Below are 21,997 nucleotides of genomic sequence, written 5' to 3'. Positions count from 1 at the left end.
CCAATGAGTTTTGTTTTTCTTCTCATTTGTAATGTCCTGAAGAAATGAATGCGTAGTTTGATCTTAATCACTACTGAGTTCGCGTGGAAACCCCAATGTGAAAAAAAATGTCTGGTTTTGGATAAAGTGCTTGTATATTTCCTCAGTTTCTAAATTACTCATAGTGCACATATGCTATCCCAGAAGAACCTTAAACATTACTACTGTACTGATTATATAGATTAAATGTATAACATAATTTACATGAGTGAATTTGGCTCAGAGCACTCAGTACTGGCTGATGCCTATACAGCACAATACAGAGGATTAATTTGGGTTATTGGACAAAAATATTTTAGAAATGTTTGAGGTACAGTTTAAGGCATGAATGGCCAAATCTAGAGAGAAGAACTTTAATACTGCTACTGAAACATTTCTTGTGCTTGCCTTTTAGGGGTTAAAAAAAAAAAAACGTATGCTGACACAGTGTCTGGATTAGTGGAAAAGTTCCAAATGTTCATCAGTATCACTCCACCGGAGAAATATGCCATCCTTTTTTATAAATGAAAAACAGCAAATGGAATCATATCTCTGCTTTGATTCTTCTTGTTATAAAAGCAAAGTTAGATGCTATTATGCTGTGTTACCCTGATATCGTTTTCATAAGCCGCTACACTGTCAAAAATATTGCAAGTTCAATACCAGTAAAGGTTTGAGAAACTTGCTGATAACAATATTAGTGTTGTTGTGTTGAGGCAGTATTTCAGTACTGCAGCAACAGATGTAATTCAGTGTTGAATTCTGTAAATGCTAAGTACTTAATCCCAGCTGTATTCTGCAAGCTTAATGTGCAGATGGCAAGTAAATGGGATTTTTAACAAAAGAAATAATAGCTTTAAGAAAGAAAATAGATTACAGCAGAGCTGCAGTCTGGCTTTCAAACAATCCCCAGTATCTCAAACTGCATCACTGTTCACCTGAATTGGTTGACAAACTGACATGAGGAGCTAAATATGAAACCTATTGTATTTAAATAACACAGCTGACAATGACAGAGACCTAATCTACCTTAAAACCACTGTGGAAAAATAGCTCAAAATCTGATGCAAGTATCTTAGCAAAGCATTTCAGTGACCTGTTTTTTGTTTGCTGGGACATCTTACCAATGCAGGATTGTTACATATCTAAATTTTAGCACTGAAACTGTTTGTGAAGATTCTTGTATGGTGACAACACTAACCGGTACACTGTTAGAGCCTGGTAACAGTGTCCATACTGGTGCATCCTCAGATATTAATACAGTGAAGCTTTGGGAAAGTGCCATCAGGGTGGCGTGCTGGTGTGTCTCAGCTGGGCTGCTGGCTGAGAGCTGGCCAGGCCAGGGTTACATTCAGCTGCTGGTTGTGTTGGATCAGGGATGTATGTCGGTAGTGGAGGACCAGTTCTCTCAGCGATGAGTACAGGTTGTAGGGCTCAGCGAAGCCATAACCCGTGGACGTCCTGTAGATCACACAGTGCTTCACATCCCCGTCCACTCTGCAAGAGAGGAAGCCTGTCACTTTCTGTGCACAGTTAACATATTTTCAACAAAAGATAGTAAGTCCAATGCAGACAACATTAGGGGTTTATTTAGACTGCAACTTGTGCTAAAAATGTATGCTTTCATGACACTGTAAGGAAATTGGCAAAGGCAATATCAGTTGTTGACAGTCCAAGATAGGGGTGAAACAGGCATTTATTTACAGCACATTAAAATGTTGCAAATTATATGTTTAAATGCATAAAATATTCAAATTGGATGGTACTCACACAACAGAGCAGGCAAAGGAGCCCCTCTGAGTTTGGCTGTCTCTGATGAGGAAGGTCCCATCCCTCCTCCCTCTCAGCAGCTCCTCAGCCTCCTTTCGTCTCATACTACCAACATACCAGCTCCTCTCCTCCTCATGTGCATCATCTGCCAGGGTATATGGGCTAAAACATGATGGGGAGTTGGGAGGATTACATTACTTAGAAAATATACTTTTAAAGCATACAATTCTCCAAAAAATTACATGCATCACATAGCTATTATTAATCATCCCTTGGCAGGTGAATGCCTGAATGACCTGTTTTTGAGCATGTGAACCTGGGTTATTTTCCACTTTACCTGATGTTGACTGATGACAAAACCAACAAACAAAAATAGTCCTAAAACTGACATAGCTGTATACAAGCACTGCTGGTAAAGGTAACAGGTAAACTCATTTATGCCATTTAATTTCAGTGAGATAGTAGAACATTTGGCTGCCATGCCTCACTCTGACTGCACATGGTCGAGATGTTTGCCTAGTAACCCCTAACCCTAACCCTTATGTGCATGTTTCCAAGACTTATACAAACAGTAGAAGTATGTTTCAGGCTTTAGTTAGTGGTAAATTATCTGCAATACCTAAGCTAAAATAGAAGTAGCAAAAGAGCTTCCTGTGCATTCTGCACTTTTCTGTTTTAGAGACAAAGCTGTGATTTCAGTCGACCTGCATAAATGATGATACTCACTCTTCTTCTTCACTCCTGATACCCAGCCAGTCATTAATCTGGCTCTGCCTGGTGCCTTGTTGGGTGAGCCAGCTGAAACATGGACAAAACACACTTAGTAGGCAGCAATATGGGGATGTTAGCAGAACATGCTGTAAGCGTGGCTCTGTCAGTCTAAATTATTTGACAAAGTACCAAAAGACACAGAAGGCTTTGCTTTACTATCAAGATAGGACAGGAAGTTCAATACAGTTACATTTTGACTTGGAGTTGATGGGCATATTGGAGATCCACCGCTGTGGCAACATGAATGAGAACAGTTGATTTCTTTTTCTATGTTTACAGCTCAGCTGTATCATTGGTATGTGACAGACTGTTTTTGAACATTTTATCTCAGACTTCATCTCATCTCATGTCCATTTGTTAGCTCATTGATTAGTCATGATAATACATCTGACCTGCACTGGGAGTTGGGAGCTTGTTAGTGGATCTACTGGTATGCAGACAGACCGATGTAATTATACCTTCATATTATATTCAGAGGAAATAGTGTGCAGTCTCTATCACAGTCTCTATTTTTTAGAGTACACATCCATCTTGCAGTTGCTGCCACCTCTTGCTACACACAAAACCTTTTCTTTCTTTGCCTTTTTTGTCCTTTTCGTGTGCTTGCTACATAGAAGAAAAAATTAATTGGTTTGAGATGTCAGTATGATCCATAGTGTCCTGCCTTCATGCTTTTGCAGACAAGCTTTAGTGTATGTTGACAATCTTGTAATTGATGGAGCCATGAAACTCACATGGGAAATCACAGGCCAGAAAAGTACAAACAACCTTTCTCTGCCAGTTACTGATCTACAACTTGAAGTGCTAAAATTTTAAACCTACAGCAGGTATTGATCTCTTATCTTCCTTAGCTGCACAAGGTCGGGCTTCAGACTGCTCATTTTCCTGTCAACTTCCATGTGAGCCAGTGCCTTCTTTCTTAGCTCTTCCTCCAACTTCTTCTTGCTGTTGTGGATCTCCTCCACCCTCGACTGCAGCTCATCAGAGTTGCTTTGAATCCTAGGGGTAGAAGGAACAACTTTAGTAAAAAGTTTCTATCTATTTTTTTTTATTAAACTGCGGAAAAGAAATAAACTGGAATATATGAAAAGTGGAAAAAGATGGGTATTTGGAAGCATACTTGTCAGACTCTGCGCTGCTTTCTAATTTGAGGAACATGTTGATGTATTCTTTGCTGTAGCGTTCTTGAGTTTCACACTCCTCCTCAAAGATCCGAATGATTTCACTGAAAGCCTCAATGGCTGTATGCTTGCTCTGCAGGTCCTGGGGAGAAAAACAAACAAATCTTTACTTTTATATTCATGTTTGCAGCGCCTTTACCATCAAAGCTCGAGTAGTAAAACAGTCAGAAGTAAAATACTAATTTCAGATACTGTTTTTACCCAATACCAGCACAGATTTACTTAGTAAACAGAAGTCTCAATGATCAGGCTAGTGTTGTACCTGGGAGGTTTGGTTAAATTCCTCAAACAGACGGTCGTACTCTTTGCTCTTCTCTTTGTATTGATCCTGAAATATCCTCAGCTGTTCTCCGACTGCATCAGTGTCAACTTCCATCACAACCTGCTGCTGTACGGATATGACATTATCATTATAAGACAAAGAGATTTAGGACCACATCCATTTTTAAAGCTCCTATGAAGTATTTAGTCTGATCTAAACTAACATGACAGAAGGCTTGGGACTATTTTATTTGTAATATTGTTATTTCCTTGTTTGCTTAAATTTTTAGTAGTTTCCTTGATATGAACTGTTTGTTGTAATATAAGACAGTACACATTCATAGATGGAGGCCTCATAAACCCACTTGCTGGTATCTGGATATGGGGTAGAGTAGCCGTGTGTCCAGTTTAGAGTTGTACAGGGCTAGTGATTTGTTCTGGTAGTACTGGATTAGGTCCACCACAGAGGGAAAAGCCAGTGGCTCAGAGAAGCCATATTTGCCGCCATGATGGAAAATCTTTATCAGTCTGTTGGAACCGTCTTTCCTGTAAGAATAATAATAATAATAATTTTAAAAAACCTTGAAAAAAGTTACCACAAATACTGAAAATCATGTAGAATAAAAATGGGCACCCACCCCACCTACTTCTTATAGTAGCATCCTTTTTTTAGGCACCAGTGGAAGCACCTAACCCTAGAACTGTTTGTAGTTTAGTCTTTTGACTGAGCTGTTTCTGTGTAGAGGAACGTTTTTTTTTTTCTTTTAGTTTTTCTTTTATAAAATAAATACCTCATACCACGTTTATATAATTTGACATGCCCATACAATTGTCAGTCATTTCAAGCAGAAAGACCAACATTTGGTGGTCTGATGGTAAAGAAAGTGGCAGACAATCTTGACATGATTGCCAGACACTTTTTCTGTTTGGCACAACCAATATTCCTACCATTACATCACTGTTTAAGTGAATTGAATGAAGATGCATTCAATTAGACATGGTTATATTTGCAATAACAGTACATGCAATATTTCCTGTATATTAACATGAAAAATATAAGCACAGCCATATTATAATTTCCTCTCCCACAGTCAGATGGTACATAATTAATCTAAATTTTTGTAAATCTGTTTTTCTCGTTGAACATTTTGGCTAGTCAAATTCCAAGTGGTCTGCAACTTTAAAGGGTGTGCTCCAAAAATTTCAGGCAGTTGGAATGAGTTCGGGATCCCACAGGTCCTGACCAGGTTGGGATAATCTACTCTACCTGAATGCTATCATCCAACCACAGCTGTCATGTCTCAGTCCAAATTAACAACTTATCTGCATTAGCTGGTAGTAGAAAGTCAGCAGCTTTATTTTCTCTTGCAAATAGTAAGAATATAGACTTGAAATCCAATAAGAGTTTTGGGGCACAATTGCATGTGAAGCAAGAGCCAAGGGTAAGGTGTAAGAAAAATGGTGTGGACAGAAGTGATTTAAAGTTGGAGTGTGTCTCTTCCTTCAGACAGATGTGAGACGGATGACTGGGAAAAAAGTAGCTGTGTAGACGGTGTTATGTTGCTGACTGCTGGAGTCTCCGCCAAACTCTAATCAACAAAGCTTTATATCTGAAACCTAGTCTGTCCTGATTCAGCTAAAATTAGACAGAAACCAGGAAATGTATAAAGTTACACTTTAAAACCAGTAAAACTAATTTTAGACTTTGAAACCAGGAAATAATTGCTGACATCTGACTATATGTATTCAACTTAGGGCAAGCATTTCCCACTAAACAGAGCCTCAAGAGCCACAATCCTCATGCTACCCTTAACTATTTGTACTTAATAAAATGTAAACATTGGCTAACCATCTTTTTTTAACCTTTATTTTTACGTGAACAAATGTAAGACTCAAAAAGTATCTACCTTAGCGTGAGAGTATATTCCCCCTTAACCCGACTGGAAGCATCACGGACCAGGAATGTGCCATCAGAAGTGTTTCTCATCATCTCATTTACTTCCTCTCTAGACAATAAACAAAGGGAGGGGAATGATTCAAACAGTTCATGTAGGATTTTGAGGAAATCAACCCATAAACAAAATAAATTTCTAAAAGAAACCCCGAAACTCATATTGTAAGCATTGTCATTGTCATTAAACACACTATGAGTTTAAAACAGATTAAAAGTTTAGCAGGCAATACATCAAATCATCAACACACCATATGAAAATATTCAGTACCTCGAGATGCTGCCCCAGTACCACTCTGCATCGGACAGTTGGTTATCGTCAGGATTGGAGTCACATGCGGCCATCACTTTGGTTATGTTGTTCTTGGCTTGAAGTTCTAAGCACAGAGGCAGTAAAACTTTAGGTCACAAAAAAACAGATTTGCTAAAGACAAAAATACAGAGATTTAAGTCTGCAGAAGAGTCCTTTTTTTGTCAAAATGTAAGGTTACCAAGAATTCTTTAATTTTTTTTTAAAAATTATTCATGAAAGGCTACACGTTCTGCAAGGCTTGACAATGCCAGCATTTTACTTGCATGTAAGAGCATGTGCGAATAAAATGGATTATAAAATTCAGCCCTAGCAGCCTCTTTTTCCCCAACAGAAATGTTGATAACACAACAACAATGGCACAGTGACTGCGCTGAACCGGTGTCCATTGAAAAGAAAATCACACAATCCACTTGTCAGCACAAAGGGGCCTCTAAACTCCACTTTTTAGTGGACTGACTTTTTTCAAACTAAGAACCAAGAAGAACTCTGTTACTATAGAGGTGTTCGTACTGTTTATACAGCTATACATTATACAGCTACAAGTAGAAATAATAATTAATAATTCTTAAATAAATGCAGTTTGACACTGAAGTGATTACATTTTTGTGTAATTTTTGTTTTCATAAATATTAAATCATTTTACTTGTAAATGTGGTGGTATGTAGAGGTTTTTGTGCACTCCTTGCCTTTTTCTTCCATTCAGTATAAAAAAATACTTCAGCAGAGTGAGATAATCTCCATCCTTACACCACTTTTTCACTCATTAAATAACCGTCATCTTTTTATTGATCAGTTGACAGTAACTGGAAGAAATAAAAGCATTATCTGGGTATTAGTCTATCAAACAGGTAATTTCCGGGGTTAAAGTTCGGACTTTTAAAATGACAACACTACAAAACAAGAGAGGAAATGTGAAGGATGCTTGCATTTGGAACAAAAGGTGCAGCAGTTTATGTAACAATTGTTACATGTTATTTTTCCCTTATTTCGGAACAAAAGTGATTAAATATGCTACAAAAGATCTGTTGCACTTCTAACAAGCAGAGCAAAGAGATGTTGGAGAGTACCTCCTTCCTTAGCGACGTTGTTTCTCAGGGCAGGAAACACATCATCATGATCAACAAGGGAAGAAAGGTCCTGCAGGAACGTTGTCAGGGTCTGAGACTGAGCCTCACTGTTGTTTTCACCCACTTCAGGCTCCAAGAACTCTGAAAAATCAACTGCACAGTGTCCCAGTGTTACCCCTGATGTCAGTTCAGGCCAGTCTGTATGTGGCTATCTGCACTTTGTGGCTGTTCAGCGCACACTGCTGGCCCACTGACAAGTCTTCAAGAGGGAGATATCGTTGTGTTGCTTAGTCTTGCACCATGTGGGAGACTCTGTCCAGACTAGTCTGCTGACAGGTGACACTGTCTGACTGCCTAAAATACCAGAACTGGCACTCCTCAACGCTCAGGCACAGTCAGCCAGACTCAGTGCTGTTTAGTGCCCGACCTCGCCTTGCCTCGCCTCGCCTCGCCTAGCCTAACAAACAACAGCTGTGTGCGGAGAGATGCCATGTCGGTCTGAAGGACTGGAGCTGAAGTGCCAGCGTGTCTGTTTGTGTTTATTGTCCCTGTTTGTGTTAATATAGCATTAGGGATGCAGGGAAGGGTGAGAACCTGTCTGTCAGGCATTTCCTGAAAGTATTGCATTTATGTGTGAATTGTTTGTGTTTACCGGTATGTGGCTATATACACAAACGCAGATGCACACGTGTAGTGAGAGGCATGCTGTTAGTGGTTCATGTAAATCATCTCTTCAGCACTTGCAGTGGCATGCCTGGAGAGGCATTAAATCGCTGCTGCAGATGGAGTTGAATGTTGGAGGAATCATATGTATGCTGTTGTAAAATTAGAAAGGGCGGGAACTCATTAACCCAGGGCCTACAAACAGTGAAGCTCTGTTAAAACTTGCCTGGTATAGAAACCTGGAAAAAGCTGTACATTTAATGGATCTTGTATCTAGGTGAATCTGGAGTTTTTACAGACAATTTTATGCCCAGTCAACAATCCTCAGTATGTCAGCCTCCCACATAATTTAGCGCTAGTCTATTGTAGGTTTTTTATGTTATTACCGTTAGTTAAAAATGTTTTGACTATGTTTCTTTGAAATTAAGAACTGCAGTGACTATTGCAGTGGCAAGGGTGTGAGAAATCTGTCTTTACAGCCAAGAAGAAGTGAAGTGTTTGAAACTTGGTATTGATTGGCTGTTTCTTACTGCAGTGCTTCTTGAGTACTGCTGTTGACATTCTCCTCTAGTTTTTATGCACAGTCTTGTACCTTGACTTTATCAAACTATTATATTATTTCCATACCCATTCATTTAATACATCTATCATCCATCCAGCCCTTGGAAAGTTTCCAGGTGCCAGTCAGCTAATACCCTTTATTAAAACTGAACGTGGCTTTTACTCCCTGCACCCTGTGTGACTGATATAACTTCATTTTGCGACTCTTTTGTAAACATATGGTTGCTGTACATATATGTATATATGACTGATTATTGTATAATGTTACCATTACCCACTGGAGTAAAGGTTATGCAAATTAGCACAGGTGACATAAATAAAAAAAAAATGACATCAGATAAATTTACTTTGTGCTTACAGACAAGAGATTCTAAGACTTTGTAAAGGCTCATCACATGCAACAGTGGTCTGGTTTTGAAATCTGCTATTTACTGCACAAAAAAGGAAGAGAAGACACTTCAGGAAAGCCAGCACCTTTTCATAGTAACTATTATTTCAAAGTAATTTCTGTATTGGTTGAATGTTACCTTTATCTGCTGGTGACAGCTCAGGCCTAGTAGCCATGGATATGTCTTTCTGCTGTTGTGACTGGTTGAGGGGTGTTGACATCATCACAGGAAATACAGAGGGTGGCTCAGGATTATCTCCCATATGGTTGGTGTTCTCATTGATGACCACAGCCTTGTTCCTGATATGGAGGGATGCTAGTGATGGTATTTGGAAACCAGCTGGATCGAGGTGGTTGTCCTCTGTGCAGTCTTTGCTATCGACAGGTCTGAGTTGGAAACCCTCTTCTGCCATTTTCAACACGTGAATAGTCCCAGCTAGGTTTTACTGAGGTGGTGAAGCAGCAGGATGCTAGATGCCACGGTGCTGTTGATCACATATTATCAGCTAACAGTTACACTCATGGCGGGCGATAGAGATGGTGACGGTGCAGAGTTCATGGCTGCCCTGTGTTGTGGTGGTGGAGCATGTTCCATAACCTGAACCCTGGATTTAACCACATGGCACAGCAGAGTGATGACATTTCCGCCAGATCCTGTGTTTTTTTTTTTTCTTTTAGATGCTCAGGGAGTTTTCTTTATTCAGGCACTGTTCTGCTTCACAGTCATTTGCTTAAAGGGAATCACACTTGGGAGCTACCTAGAACAACCACTGTTGGTTGCTGAACAGCTGAGTGCCTGGTTCATATACACTTTGACACTAGTTATTTAGCTGTAAACCCACTGGAGAGTGACAGACTGAAGCTCGACTGTCTGATTTCTTCACCGAGGACTCGCACATCCCCTCATGTCAGAGTGCCTAAAACAGAAAAGGCACAGAGAGTCAGAGAATCAGCACAGTAGACAGTAGGGCCTTATTGAATTTTTGCTCCACAAGTTACAAGGTCTTAAAAATTCTGTTTGCTTTGGATATTAGCCATAAGTTGAAATGTTTAACAAGTCCTGTAACCCCTTCTGATGTATCATCATAGTTTTAGCTAGGGGCAGTGAAACCCTTTATTTTTAAATCACCTTTTCATGTTTAATTTTATGCCCAATGTATATGAAATAAATCTTTCACATTGTCAGTGTAAGCATTTCTAAGGGATTCCTGTAGAACAAGCTGAAATAAATGTTTGTTGCAATGAATTACACACCTACATTCTTACACTGGTATGCATTTCATAAGAAAAAAAAATCATGATTAAATCATAAAACTTATTTTGTGAATACTATTTGCTTGACATCATTTGCTATTTCGTGATTAATAAATGAACCTTTACACTATAAAATGTTAGGAAACACTGAAAAATGCCCTGCATAATTAATAACTCAACAGTATACTTTTCTATGCAATAATAGAATATTATTGTAATGAACAACTTTTTTAAAATTTTTGTTACACTGAGGCTAGTCCTTAATAAAATCAGAAAGCTATCGGCCATCCATCAGAAAAAGCTGTGCTCAGGTCTCAGTAAATATTAAACATGCAGGATGTTGATCTGGTAATGAAACGCCTGCCATTTGCACAGTAGTCAAGATCTGCTCTAACAGAATGACTGGAAATATATTTAAGCAGATTACTGGTTACAATGAAAACCGTGGAGCACTCTGGACCTTACTTGTTCTGGGATAAACATTTAACATGCTAAGAATAACAGTAGAATTATAATCTGCACTTGTAAAATGATTTCTTTACAAAAAAAAAAAAAAGACTTCAAGGGTTTCCTCCCTCAAAACATTCAGTTTTACTTAGAGTGGTGCCCTTGAAAGCAAAAGAAAAAAAAATCTTTGAATTCAAAATCCAAGAGCATATAGGATATTGTCTTTGGGATTTCATGGGGTACTGCTTTATTGAAAGTCTGGGTCAACTCTTTTTACATAATGACAGTACAGTATTATATAATGACACCCATTGCACGGTAAAGAATTCAGGGGGACTGCAGTTAAATCCTCTTCCTCTCCCAAGCATCTGGGATTAGTCAGCAGTTTATTATCCTCCTGTAACCTGTGCAATGTGACATCCTATTGAAGGGATGTAATTTGGGGGTATCATCTAGCTGCCCTGGGAGAGGACAGTAACTTTTGAAATTAAAATTATTTTAATCAAATATCTGATATTTTATTTTATTTTTTTAACAGAGTTCATGTCTTTCTGTCACAGTGAATAAGGTTTTGACAGAAAATAGAGACATCATAGTTGCTGTGCTCTATAGTGCAGTTGAAAACCTCATTTAGGTTAACTGGCATCTGGATAAATTATGGTTTTTAACATTGATTTTTAAAGTATCTGTACTATCAAAAAGCTTAAAAAAATGCTATACATATTAAATGACAATTAAAATTCAGTTTTATTTGTGTTGGGGATGTTATGATACACATTATTTATAATGCGGTCTGTTTGAAAGAAGCATCAAATGGTCGTATCTAAATTCACAAAGGGACGCAATATTATAGATCGAAAGTTGAAGCATTGGAAATGGCGTCTGCCTCAAAATGCTTCCAGTGGTACACAGCCATGAAGTCTTCACGGCTCGATGTTCATGATGCATTGCGTATCTGGTTCCTGTTGAGGTGATGCGGGATTCTAAACATGATCGCAAACAAAGTCCTGCGATCTTTATTATATAAGCGTCTTTTCTCATGTCTTAATACTTCTGGCCTTTAAAAAAACCCTTCATTGTGCATCCATCTGGGAAGACACACTGCTAAGTTACTTCCCGTGCTGTCCCAAACTAGGTTGTTTTACTGATGACCTAATCAAAACAAAGTAAATGGTGTTTACTCTGCTCGTGCAGTATTATTGGATTGGTGGATCCATAATGAATGGTGAGAAGCAAAGTTGGAGACATAAATCTCTCTTTCCGTATGTTGTGTTTTACTGATGTAAAACTGATGTCACATATTTCCAGCGTCAGGCAGATGAAGTTGTCAGTCCACCATCTATCAGGTATTTATGTTGCTGAGGATGACAGTCCTCTGAATGCGTTTTGGTTTTTGTATAATGATATGAATATTCGCGTCAGCGTTTCTCATTGATCAGTGTTGCGTCCCATGGGACGACAGAGGTACGCCATATTTCCCCACTGCCTACAAGCTTTCCATCGTCCTGCACCTAAGCTTGAAATGACGACGAGATATGATGGCTGAACATGCACAGAACTTTCAAAATGGAAAGTTCTGGTGTAGATAACTTCCAGACAGCCTGAAAAAATTAAACATCATCAGGAAACTCAGTACAGGACAATACGCACCTACCTGGGCCAAGACAGAAAGGACTGGACGGCAGGGGAAGCCAACATTTCATCGACATCCACGGAGAGGCGAAGAGATGTGGCTGGACGCACACGTGGCTCAGATCAAACCAACCACCGGCCTTGGTCCTCACGCCATCCTGTGTCCCTCCACCCCCCCCCCCCCCCCCCCACACTCCTCCTATCCCGTACCGCCTCTCCTCCTCCAGTGTCCTCCATCTTTTAAAGATCCTCTCCACTTGGTTGTTGTCCAACCCTCTGAGTGGCACCTTTTCCCACGATGCCATTCCTCTGGGTATTTCCCCTCGTCTTCACCAACAGATCTCATGTCTTCATCAAAATCAAGCCTTTTCCATGACATTGTCCACTTAGTTTTTACTTTTACTTGCTGTTGAAAATGGAAAAAATCCACTGATCTGTCAGGCGCTTTATGAAAACCTAAAAAAAATATATAGAAGTATAAAAAATGTTTAAAAATATGTCTAAGATTTAGAGCTTATGCAGATAAAGGAAAAGCAAAAGTAAAAGCAGCATTACTCTGCACACTGTAACTCTTTTTCACAGTTTGAGAGCACAGTGTGGATGCACAGTGGGGGGACAGAAGCATGAGAATGAGTCGGTGGGAAAGAAAAACTCCTATATAAATAAATAAGGGAAGGATGCCACTGTTGCTATACAGAGTGAAGGGCTTAGTGCTCTCCTGAAATCCTATTGGCCAGCCTGTTGCCATGTGCTCAGGAGTCAGCAGAGATGCTGCTAACAAATCAAGGAAATGTTCTAATATTAGACTGTATGTATCCAGGCAGCGGGAGCCCCTGACCTCTCAACTCCGCCAGCGTTACGTTCCACTTCACAGATCAGCATAATGAAAGAAGCGGTGTGGAAGTAACTGGTTAAAAAAATGTTGCAGCACTGTAGACAAAACAGCAGACACAGCCCCCCACCACCCTCCATGATATCCCAGCCAGTAAACAGACAGAGAAGCAGAAAACAGACTCGTCTGGTATGTAATGAAATACAGATACATGTTGTGGTTTTACTGTATTCTGGTTCTCTGGAGAATTTGTAGAACATACAGTTTGTCAAATATTTTTTTGTTATTTAGGTAAATTTCAGCTCGTCAAAACAGCCCAATATTAGTGATCCTATACTGATGGTTCTGCTGTAATAAACTAGATCTGTGCATTAAAAATTAAATTGTGACTGGTGAGCAAAGAAAGAAGGTATTTATTATTAAAGCATGCTGGCCATTCCTTTATTGCTATTTCACTCTATACCCTGCATTTGCTATATATTTTAGGGATATTATTCTGTCCAGTATCTTATAATAGGCTAATATTATCATCTTCTTTTTTAATAAGCAGGCTTATACTGTCTGCACTGCTAATTCTTAAGATAAACTTATTTCACATGTATTGTGCATTATTATTCAGACACATGAATCAGCAAAATATGAAAAATCCAATATATATAGCCCCAACATCTTAATTACTTTATTAAAATTACTTTTTGTCTAACCTATTTTGCAAAGGTGTTGTCATAAGTCTTTCTAAATAAATATAAAAGAATTTAAACAGCCACAATCTAAGTAAAACCTGCAATTTTTTGAAATCACAAAAACATTATCAAATCCATCCCTCATCCTAATAAATCCTAAAAGATAATGTAGAGGGAAGTAGGGACTGAATGAATCTTGAATGACATTCATATTTAACCTGACTACGCTCACAAAATGTACAAATCCATTCATCCTTATCCATTTCTGTATTATCTGGGTTCAACATATTGATTCCATGTACCTTGACTTATATGTGCACAGAGTAATCTCTTACTGTTAGACAGCTTGAACTTGACATTTTTTCTACATTTACAACAGATTGTCTCTTTGGTAATCTCATAATTACTCATTTTGTGTGCAGATGATTGTGGTACATTATCTCACTACACTGCAGAGTCTCCACTCTCTCTACCAGCTGTTGAGCAAATGCTCCTAACACAGTGTTGACATAGGCATTGGTTTTAATGACCTGAAAATTAGATGCAAAGATGTAAGAAATATTGTGCTGTATGTAAATAAATTTTATGTGCTCAGATGGTGTGAAGAGTTTTGTGTCTGCATACTGTTCACCTCTGGTGCAGGTACAAAAAGATCTTCAATCAGGCCACGATATAAATGTGTGTGCCTGGAGTTTATAATGCTATTGTATTTGTAAGTAAATGAAGTTAATGTCAGGCAGTGATAAGGAATATTATCCATGAATGTTCAGGTTGGATAATGGTGGAAAAATAGTATTACTTGTGCTTTGGTAAATTCTGCCAAAAGCTGCACGTCATACCTCTGAGTTGAGGTACAATGTGAGAATATAAATTGTGCTGTGTGATCTGAAGAGTATTGCTGATGTCATTGTTTTAAGTATGACAGCATAGAGACCATGAAATACCATTCTGATAATAAAGTCATTGTCATTTTAAATCATCAAAAAAATCATCAGTCAAAAAAAAAAAAAAAAGAGTAAGCTGAGAGAAAATAAGGAATACCTTTATTTTTATTTTCAGTGTAAATTTGCATTGGAAATTGTTCTTAAAGCACCATATTGCCATTACATTAATTAAATATTATCAACAGTTATACGTTTATCACTATGGAATGTGAAATCTTCACAACTCATGGAGACAAATCTATAACTCACACCTGTAGATCTGTGCACGTTGCTTGTTAAAACTGTTAACTCAGTTGAGGTATTGTTCACTTCTTCAGTGTCCTGGTCTTAGGATCATCGTGAAATCTTCCCAGCATGACACTTGTAACAGTACTGGCGTTTATCTTCTGGACGCCTCTCATCACCATGCACATGTGACTGAAAAATAGCAAAAGAGGTTTTTTTTAAAGAATTCATAAATCCCCAAAAGTAAGGTTAGTGATTTGCACGGAATCCATTTAATATCAGACCTGGGAGATTTGACATTAATCTAGGTCATTTCAAAACCTCATCTTTATAAGACGATGATATCATCTTCCTCAGTCTTGCTTGCCATGTGCTTATCATTATAAAAGTACTCACACAGCCTCAATCACCACTGCTACTCCAGCAGGCTCCAAGGCCTCAGAGATGGCTGAAGCAATCTGTTTGGTCAGACGCTCCTGAACTGTGGAGAAAGTTATATAATTGCATTTCATATAATGCAACAGTGTAATGCAGATGCATAGAAAAAAAGATGAAAAAAGATAGCAAAGAGGACATTGCAAATGAAGACAAAAGTGTAGAACTGCAAAGATTACTCAGTCAATGAGTTGCTAGTGATAGCTGGCAACTATTTTAATAATCAACTGAAGTCTTTTTTTTTTTTTTTTAAGCAAAAACGCCAAAAAGTTCTTTTCAGCCTGTCAAATATGAAGATTTCCAGCTTTTCTAGTTTATATCACTGAATATCTTTGGGGTTTTGGACCGTGAGGTGGAAAGAAGACATTTGAAGACATCACTTTGGGCTCTGAGAATGTGAGATAGACATTTTTTACTATTTTCTGACATGTTACAGACTAAACGATTAATCAAGAAACTGTCAGATTAATCGATAATGAAAATAATCATTAGTTGCAGCACTATAAAACCGTATATTGTTGTAGTTCTTGTTACCTTGAAGCCTCCTGCTGTAGATCTCAACAATTCTGAAAGAACGTAAAAACAAAATGTATGAAATTACATGTATGTCTGTGTGTGTGTGTGTATGCGTGTGTCTGTGTCTGTGTGTCTGACCTACCTTGCAAGTTTGCTGAGACCAACCACTTTCTTGTTTGGGAGGTATGCTATGTGTGCCTGAGACATTAAAACAGCATTATCATAGTTTAAATATCAACAACACTGCATACTATGCATTATACAGATCAGAACAACAGTATATACAAATTTCACGTAGATCCATTCCACTTTTATTTGTTCATTTAGTCTTATTACAGATATATTATTATCAGTGTAGATGTCAGCTGTGCATTAATCCCAAAGATCAGTTTGGGGTAAACAGTGTCATGGTCATGTAGTTTCTTCACCCGAGAGTACTGGAAAAAACTATCTTTTAACTGAAGAACTTAAAGTACTTGTGTTTATGTTAAGCCAGAATATTTCTATTAAATATGAGGCACTGACCTCAAAAATCCAGTATTCAGATTTTTGGCTCTAATGTAAGTGTAAGTATTAGTATTTTAGAAAAACCTTGTTGTTAAATTACCTTGCCAAAGAAGGGCACCAGGTGATGTTCACAGAGAGAAAACAGCTCGATATCCTTGACAATCACCATCTCTTCGTGGTTTTCATCAAAGATTGCATTGTTTAAGATATCTGTGTGGAGATTAAAAATTATCTTTACATTATACATTGTACTGGACCAAAGGATGAAGTCAAAAGTGACAGTGACAGATGATTTTTGTTAGTATTTGGCATTTAGCAAAATAAGATTTATGAAACCTTTTAATGTTTCATAAATTAGAAAATAAACCAGGACAGCAAGCCTTCAACAAACAATAGGGCTGTAGGGCAGACACAGAATGGACATATAAAAATGTTTCTTATCCTTTGACCTTGTTGGAATGTGTTTATAGAAAATTTTCAACTAATTTTCCCAGACTTAAGGCTACAACTGAGGGTTTCATCAGTAAGATAAAGAACAAATGTGTGCTCACCTTGGGTCTTTTCCTTGTAGCCTTTGGTGAGAAACTGCATGGCTTTGGCTGCACGTAGTGGTGTACTTAGAAGTCCCTCCCGGTCCACGTCCTCCCCAAGCTCACTCAGTATGGTGCTATAAGCTTTCTGAATGCGTGACAGCTTGTTTGTGTCTGCATTGTCCTTGGAGTCCTGTTCTTCTTTGCGCAAACCATTCTGTTTAGCCTCGATGCACATGTTCAGATATGCGGACACTACTCCGTTCATCTCTGAAGCATGGTGATACTCCATTCTGGCTTGTAGTACTGCTTTCAGCGAACGACACTGCAGGATACAATGAAACAGGCCCAGTGATACACTGTCAGCTGAGTGGTGTCAGAAAGGACGTTGCCTTGGTTTTTAAAGCCTGATGTGGAGCCCCTAGGCTACGGCATCACAGGAGCTTCATGATACCCATACAGGAAAAAAATACACATGCATAATTCCCCCATTACAGCTCTTGAGTAGGCTTAAACTTTCCACACAGACAAGGTACCTAATTACCACACAAATCAATTTCAAATTATTTTGCATCAAATGCTACGGAGCAGCATTGTACTGATCCTGTGACTTGAGTTTAAATACCTAAAAGTGTCATGCTCAGATTTGAGGTCACAGAAGACTAGTCTTGAGGGTGTGGAACAGTTACCACTCACATGTAAGCCTTAACGTGCTTCCGTATCCAGGAGTGGGCTGTGAAATGAAATGACGTTAAATGAGATTTAGGAGAGGGACTGTTTCACATTTAGTGGCCCCTTGCAGAGGTCTGAAGTTATTGGATATATAAATGGTCAAAAGAAAAAACCTAGACTGATAAATTAGCCATCACCAACACAAGCTTAGTGGAGATTTATAGCAGAAATAGAAGCTGTCATGGTGTCACGTCTGGGCTATTCCCCTTTTATAAGTAACTAAATGCAAGGTTCCTGAAATTGCAATGCAATTGCTACTTGAAAAAAAAAATGACATACCAAAGCACACTCTCACGGTTTATATTTGACAAAATGCTTCACAAATTACTGAACTTCTTCAAGACGGGAATAAACATTTTTAAGGAATTTACCATTTTATTTTTTGATCTGTTGTTTGCCCCTTTTCTAAACTTACTACTGCCACCTCACAGTGAGAAGGTCTTTGGTTGAACACAGACCTTCTTAGTTGTATTTTAGGCATGAATGAGTGTGTTTGTATGCAAACTGCTTCAGCCTTGGATAAGCAGCAATAGAAGATGGATGTATGTTTATGTCAGACTAGTTGTCTAGTAAAGATAAATGCAGATAAACTTGTGCTTATCCTGACAGTTACATTCTTACTTGAGAGGTTTATGCGCTCCGACAGAATAAACAAAAGTGTTAGCAGTTAGCATTGTGCACAGTAACGCACTTTACAGTGGAGCCTTCTTTGTGAAACATTAGACATTACAAATCCCTCTGATGCAGACCAGAAAATGGAACATTAATCTCCTGCCTATCAACATAATTGACTGATTCCATCATCTACATTTTGGAACATAAAGCTTAGACAGACCTTTGTTGTGTCTTGTGCCTTTGTGTTGTGACCGAAAACAATCAATTTTGCATGCTGGTTTTCCACATATTTACATGGACTGCGTTAGACAGGTTCCTTTATTTTTTGAAGAAGTTCTACTTCTCCTCCCCTGCTTCCAAGAATTTGAAAACGGTTCAGAAACATCATTTTAAAGATATTTGCTTTATGTTGAGATTCTAAAAAATACAGATCTATAAAGCTCTGTTGTGATAAATACAAACACAGATTAATAGACCCAGGGACTTGAACACATTTAAACACTTAAACCTACAAATGATGTTCTTGTGCAGTTTATTTGCTGGAGCGGTTTACATTTATTGTCAACATATACTTCCAGTGCAGGGAGTAGTATAATATTTTGAGGTGGAAGTCAGTGGATGGACATCCAGAGCATCGACTCTGACTCTAGATCTGGGTTCACATTCCGTGTCATGCTTGAGCATCTTATTCAACACAAGGCTGACCTTCACCCTGCTGACTGTCTTGTGCTTCAGAAGAATTCTGATATCTACCCACATCTTGTAATACTTAAACCTAGGACGTCAGTCAGGACCATAACCACATTTATTAATGGTTAATGCTCTGAGAGGTTACTTTGGTTTTAGAATAGAATAGACTTTATTGTCAAATGGTCTCTATTTGTCATTTATACTTTTTCCTATTCCTCTGTGTTTCAGTACTGAGTCACTGAAAATGATTTTAGGAAATATGTCACAATAGCATTTATGATAAGAGTAATTTAAACTCTCAAAAAATTGCCAGTATTATTCAGGATTCACCCTAGCAACACATGATCATTTGTGTTTCTATATAGCCTTGGTGATTTCAGGGACACCTCTGATTTAATACTGAGTTAATGAGGGGTGCTTTAACGTTTAACTTTTTTTTGACATGAAAATTAACTTTAATAATAATAATTTTCTTTTTTTTTTGGTATATTCCTATAAATGATGTCACAGACCATCTGATTAAAGTTTAACATTTGGGCACAACCATTACTCAAGTTCCATAATGTACTTTTTTTTACACTGTTGCCTTGTCTTCAGTGTAAATAGGTCTATTGGAGTAGGCATAACTGTAGAACAAAAAATAAAAATTGTGAAGACAGCTACATGAGGCAGTAACAAACACATTTCCAAGCATAGGAATGTTTGGAAAAGTTTATGTTTACATTTATTGGATATAATAGGATTAGTAGAGCTATATCTGAAGTAAGGTTTAGAGTATGAGGAATAACATTGATAAAAAGCAGAGTTATGGAAAATGCATTAAATTTCATTTTTTATTTGTATTTCTTGCTATTTCAACATTGTTTCTTTGAATGTATCATAAGGTATTTTAAAGAGTAAACATATAATTACTGAGTGATTACTGATTATTATTGTTATTACTATTATTCTAAGTATTCATTTCAGTATTAAATGTTCAAAAATATGAATATGTACACATTATAATAGAGGCGGTTTTTGTTTGCCCCAGTTAAAAAGGAGAGTTTTGCATCTCTGCTCCTGCTGTGGTGTAGTTCAGAAGTGTATGAACTTGAACTATGTCTTGTTGCTGTGGCTGAATGACAGTCAGTTTTTAATACTTGTTCAATGCATGTTCCTTTTGTGTCAAAGAATTTTTGCACTTCACCTCTTTTACTATACAACTACATTATGAAGTCCCCCTTTGTCACATTACTTTTACTTTTTTAGATTCTCATACTGAAGACAGTGTTGACTCAGAACTACAATTATACTAATGACAAATATAGCAGAGGGTTTCATTAGATATTCAAAATAGTGTAAGGCTCAACATTATTTTGCTTATAAATTCAATGATTCATTAAAGTAACAAGGAAGTTTGTATTTAGCAGTTCATAGCGTTATTTCTTTTTTATCAACTGGTTCACATTCTTAATCTTGAGAGGCATGACTGTCACAATGCTGCCGTGACTAATGCTGCATGAGTACATTGTTCATGGTAATACAAGAGTATAATCTTTTAAAGGCATCACTAATGGCAGGTAAAATATTAATTTAAACCAAATTTTTACAAAAATCTGCACACAGTCATAAATGCAGAGGAGATACCCACAAATAAACACAAAATAATCATAGGGTTTGTAGTTTATTCCTTTCATGGTGTAAACCAAGTGTGACTGTCACCAGATACACTCATGAGGGCTGCAGGGAAAAAAGCTATTACACTGACAAAACCGAGTAGATTTTATTAAAATGTCTAAACCCAGTTTGTATTTTAAACAAACAGAAATAAAATATCGGCACATCTGATATCTGTGAAGGTTACGATTATTATTAAGCTTATTATTAAGGGCTGCAACTAATGATTATTTTCAATATAAATTAATCTAGCAATGATTTTCTTAGTTTATCGTAAGTAAGTAGACTACTTAATCACTTACAAAGAGAAATTGCTATGGAACAGCAGCCATTTCACATAAATCAGTAAAGTAACTAGGTAAATAAAAAACAAATGCCAATGTTCAGTCTATGAAAAGTCCAAAAATCGTGAGTTTTGTCCAGCCAGCGGTCCAAAACCCAAAGATATTAAGTTTACTGTGATATAAAAGTAGAAAATCTTCATATTTAAGAGGCTGAAAATGGCACTATAGCTCTCATTATACCAGCATTTACATAATGATCCTGTTGGCTGTCAGAGGTCTGCAATGGGATACATTTCTATAAAAAAATTTTCCTTTCCAAAATTTACCATAATGGTGCATCTTTACAGCAACAAAAATGTTGCTGTTGTGTTTTTATTGAACTTACCCACTAAGCATTCACAGTGCTTGTGAGAAAAGTAAGTCAACCCTTGGATTTAGTACCTTTGGTAGCAATGATCTCAAGCAAGCACTTTCTGTAGCTGCGGATCGGACTTGCACAATGTTCAGAGGCAGCAAAGCGGCTTCAAATCATGATTTTCCCTCCACTGTACTTTACTGTTAGAATGAAGTTTTCATGTACTGTACATGTTTGTAAAGAAATGCAGATCATTTTAAAGCATTCACTTTGTTTTTATTGATGCTGTGTATATTCACTTCTGTATTAACTGCTCCAATTGTTGGTCTTTGCAGATGCAATGGCTTCAAAACTAATGGGAACAGTGAACAAGCCAAGTGTCCCTCTGTTCAGCCCAGGTAGGAGTGTAATATTACATCTATTTCACAGTAAACTTGGTTACCTTAATGTTAGCTTGCTAAACAGCGAGTTTGGATTGCTAATGCTTCACAGACTGGCTAGGTAGTATAAAAAATATATGAAACCATACAGGTATGTGTGTGTGTGTGTGTGTGTTCACATGCACTTCTAATGAACTTAACACAGACTGTTTTTGGAACTTGTTATTCAGTTCACAAGGACGTCTTGTTTAGAAGACAGATTTTGCAGCACTGCAATTTGTTTTCAGTAAAGAAATGTTTGTAATGCTTCCAGAAAAACACAAATTTCAAATCAGC

At 37.7% G+C, this 21,997-nt stretch overlaps 2 protein-coding genes across 2 annotated transcripts; both read right to left on the bottom strand.

The window, feature by feature from the left end:
• Positions 1 to 1,270: 1,270 nt before the first annotated feature.
• On the bottom strand, positions 1,271 to 7,446 carry LOC121183389 (phosphatidylinositol 3-kinase regulatory subunit beta-like). Its single transcript, XM_041040436.1, has 10 exons — positions 7,333 to 7,446; positions 6,224 to 6,329; positions 5,909 to 6,007; positions 4,367 to 4,547; positions 4,003 to 4,128; positions 3,680 to 3,822; positions 3,382 to 3,558; positions 2,515 to 2,586; positions 1,789 to 1,950; positions 1,271 to 1,515 (listed from the first exon to the last, which is right to left on the bottom strand). Exons 2-10 carry the CDS (start codon positions 6,295 to 6,297, stop codon positions 1,326 to 1,328), a joined length of 1,224 nt encoding a protein of 407 aa, XP_040896370.1. The 5' UTR covers positions 6,298 to 6,329; positions 7,333 to 7,446; the 3' UTR covers positions 1,271 to 1,325.
• Positions 7,447 to 15,041: 7,595 nt separating this feature from the next.
• On the bottom strand, positions 15,042 to 17,241 carry LOC121183362 (GTP cyclohydrolase 1-like). The gene is made up of 6 exons (XM_041040404.1): positions 16,971 to 17,241; positions 16,520 to 16,629; positions 16,055 to 16,110; positions 15,931 to 15,962; positions 15,358 to 15,442; positions 15,042 to 15,153 (listed from the first exon to the last, which is right to left on the bottom strand). The coding sequence occupies exons 1-6, from the start codon at positions 17,239 to 17,241 to the stop codon at positions 15,042 to 15,044; spliced, it is 666 nt and encodes a 221-aa protein (XP_040896338.1).
• Between the last annotated feature and the right edge of the window lie 4,756 nt (positions 17,242 to 21,997).

The sequence above is a fragment of the Toxotes jaculatrix genome, chromosome 6, assembly GCF_017976425.1.
Source record: "Toxotes jaculatrix isolate fToxJac2 chromosome 6, fToxJac2.pri, whole genome shotgun sequence".
In the NCBI taxonomy this organism is placed as follows: domain Eukaryota; kingdom Metazoa; phylum Chordata; class Actinopteri; family Toxotidae; genus Toxotes; species Toxotes jaculatrix.
This window is presented reverse-complemented; position numbering and strand designations above follow the sequence as displayed.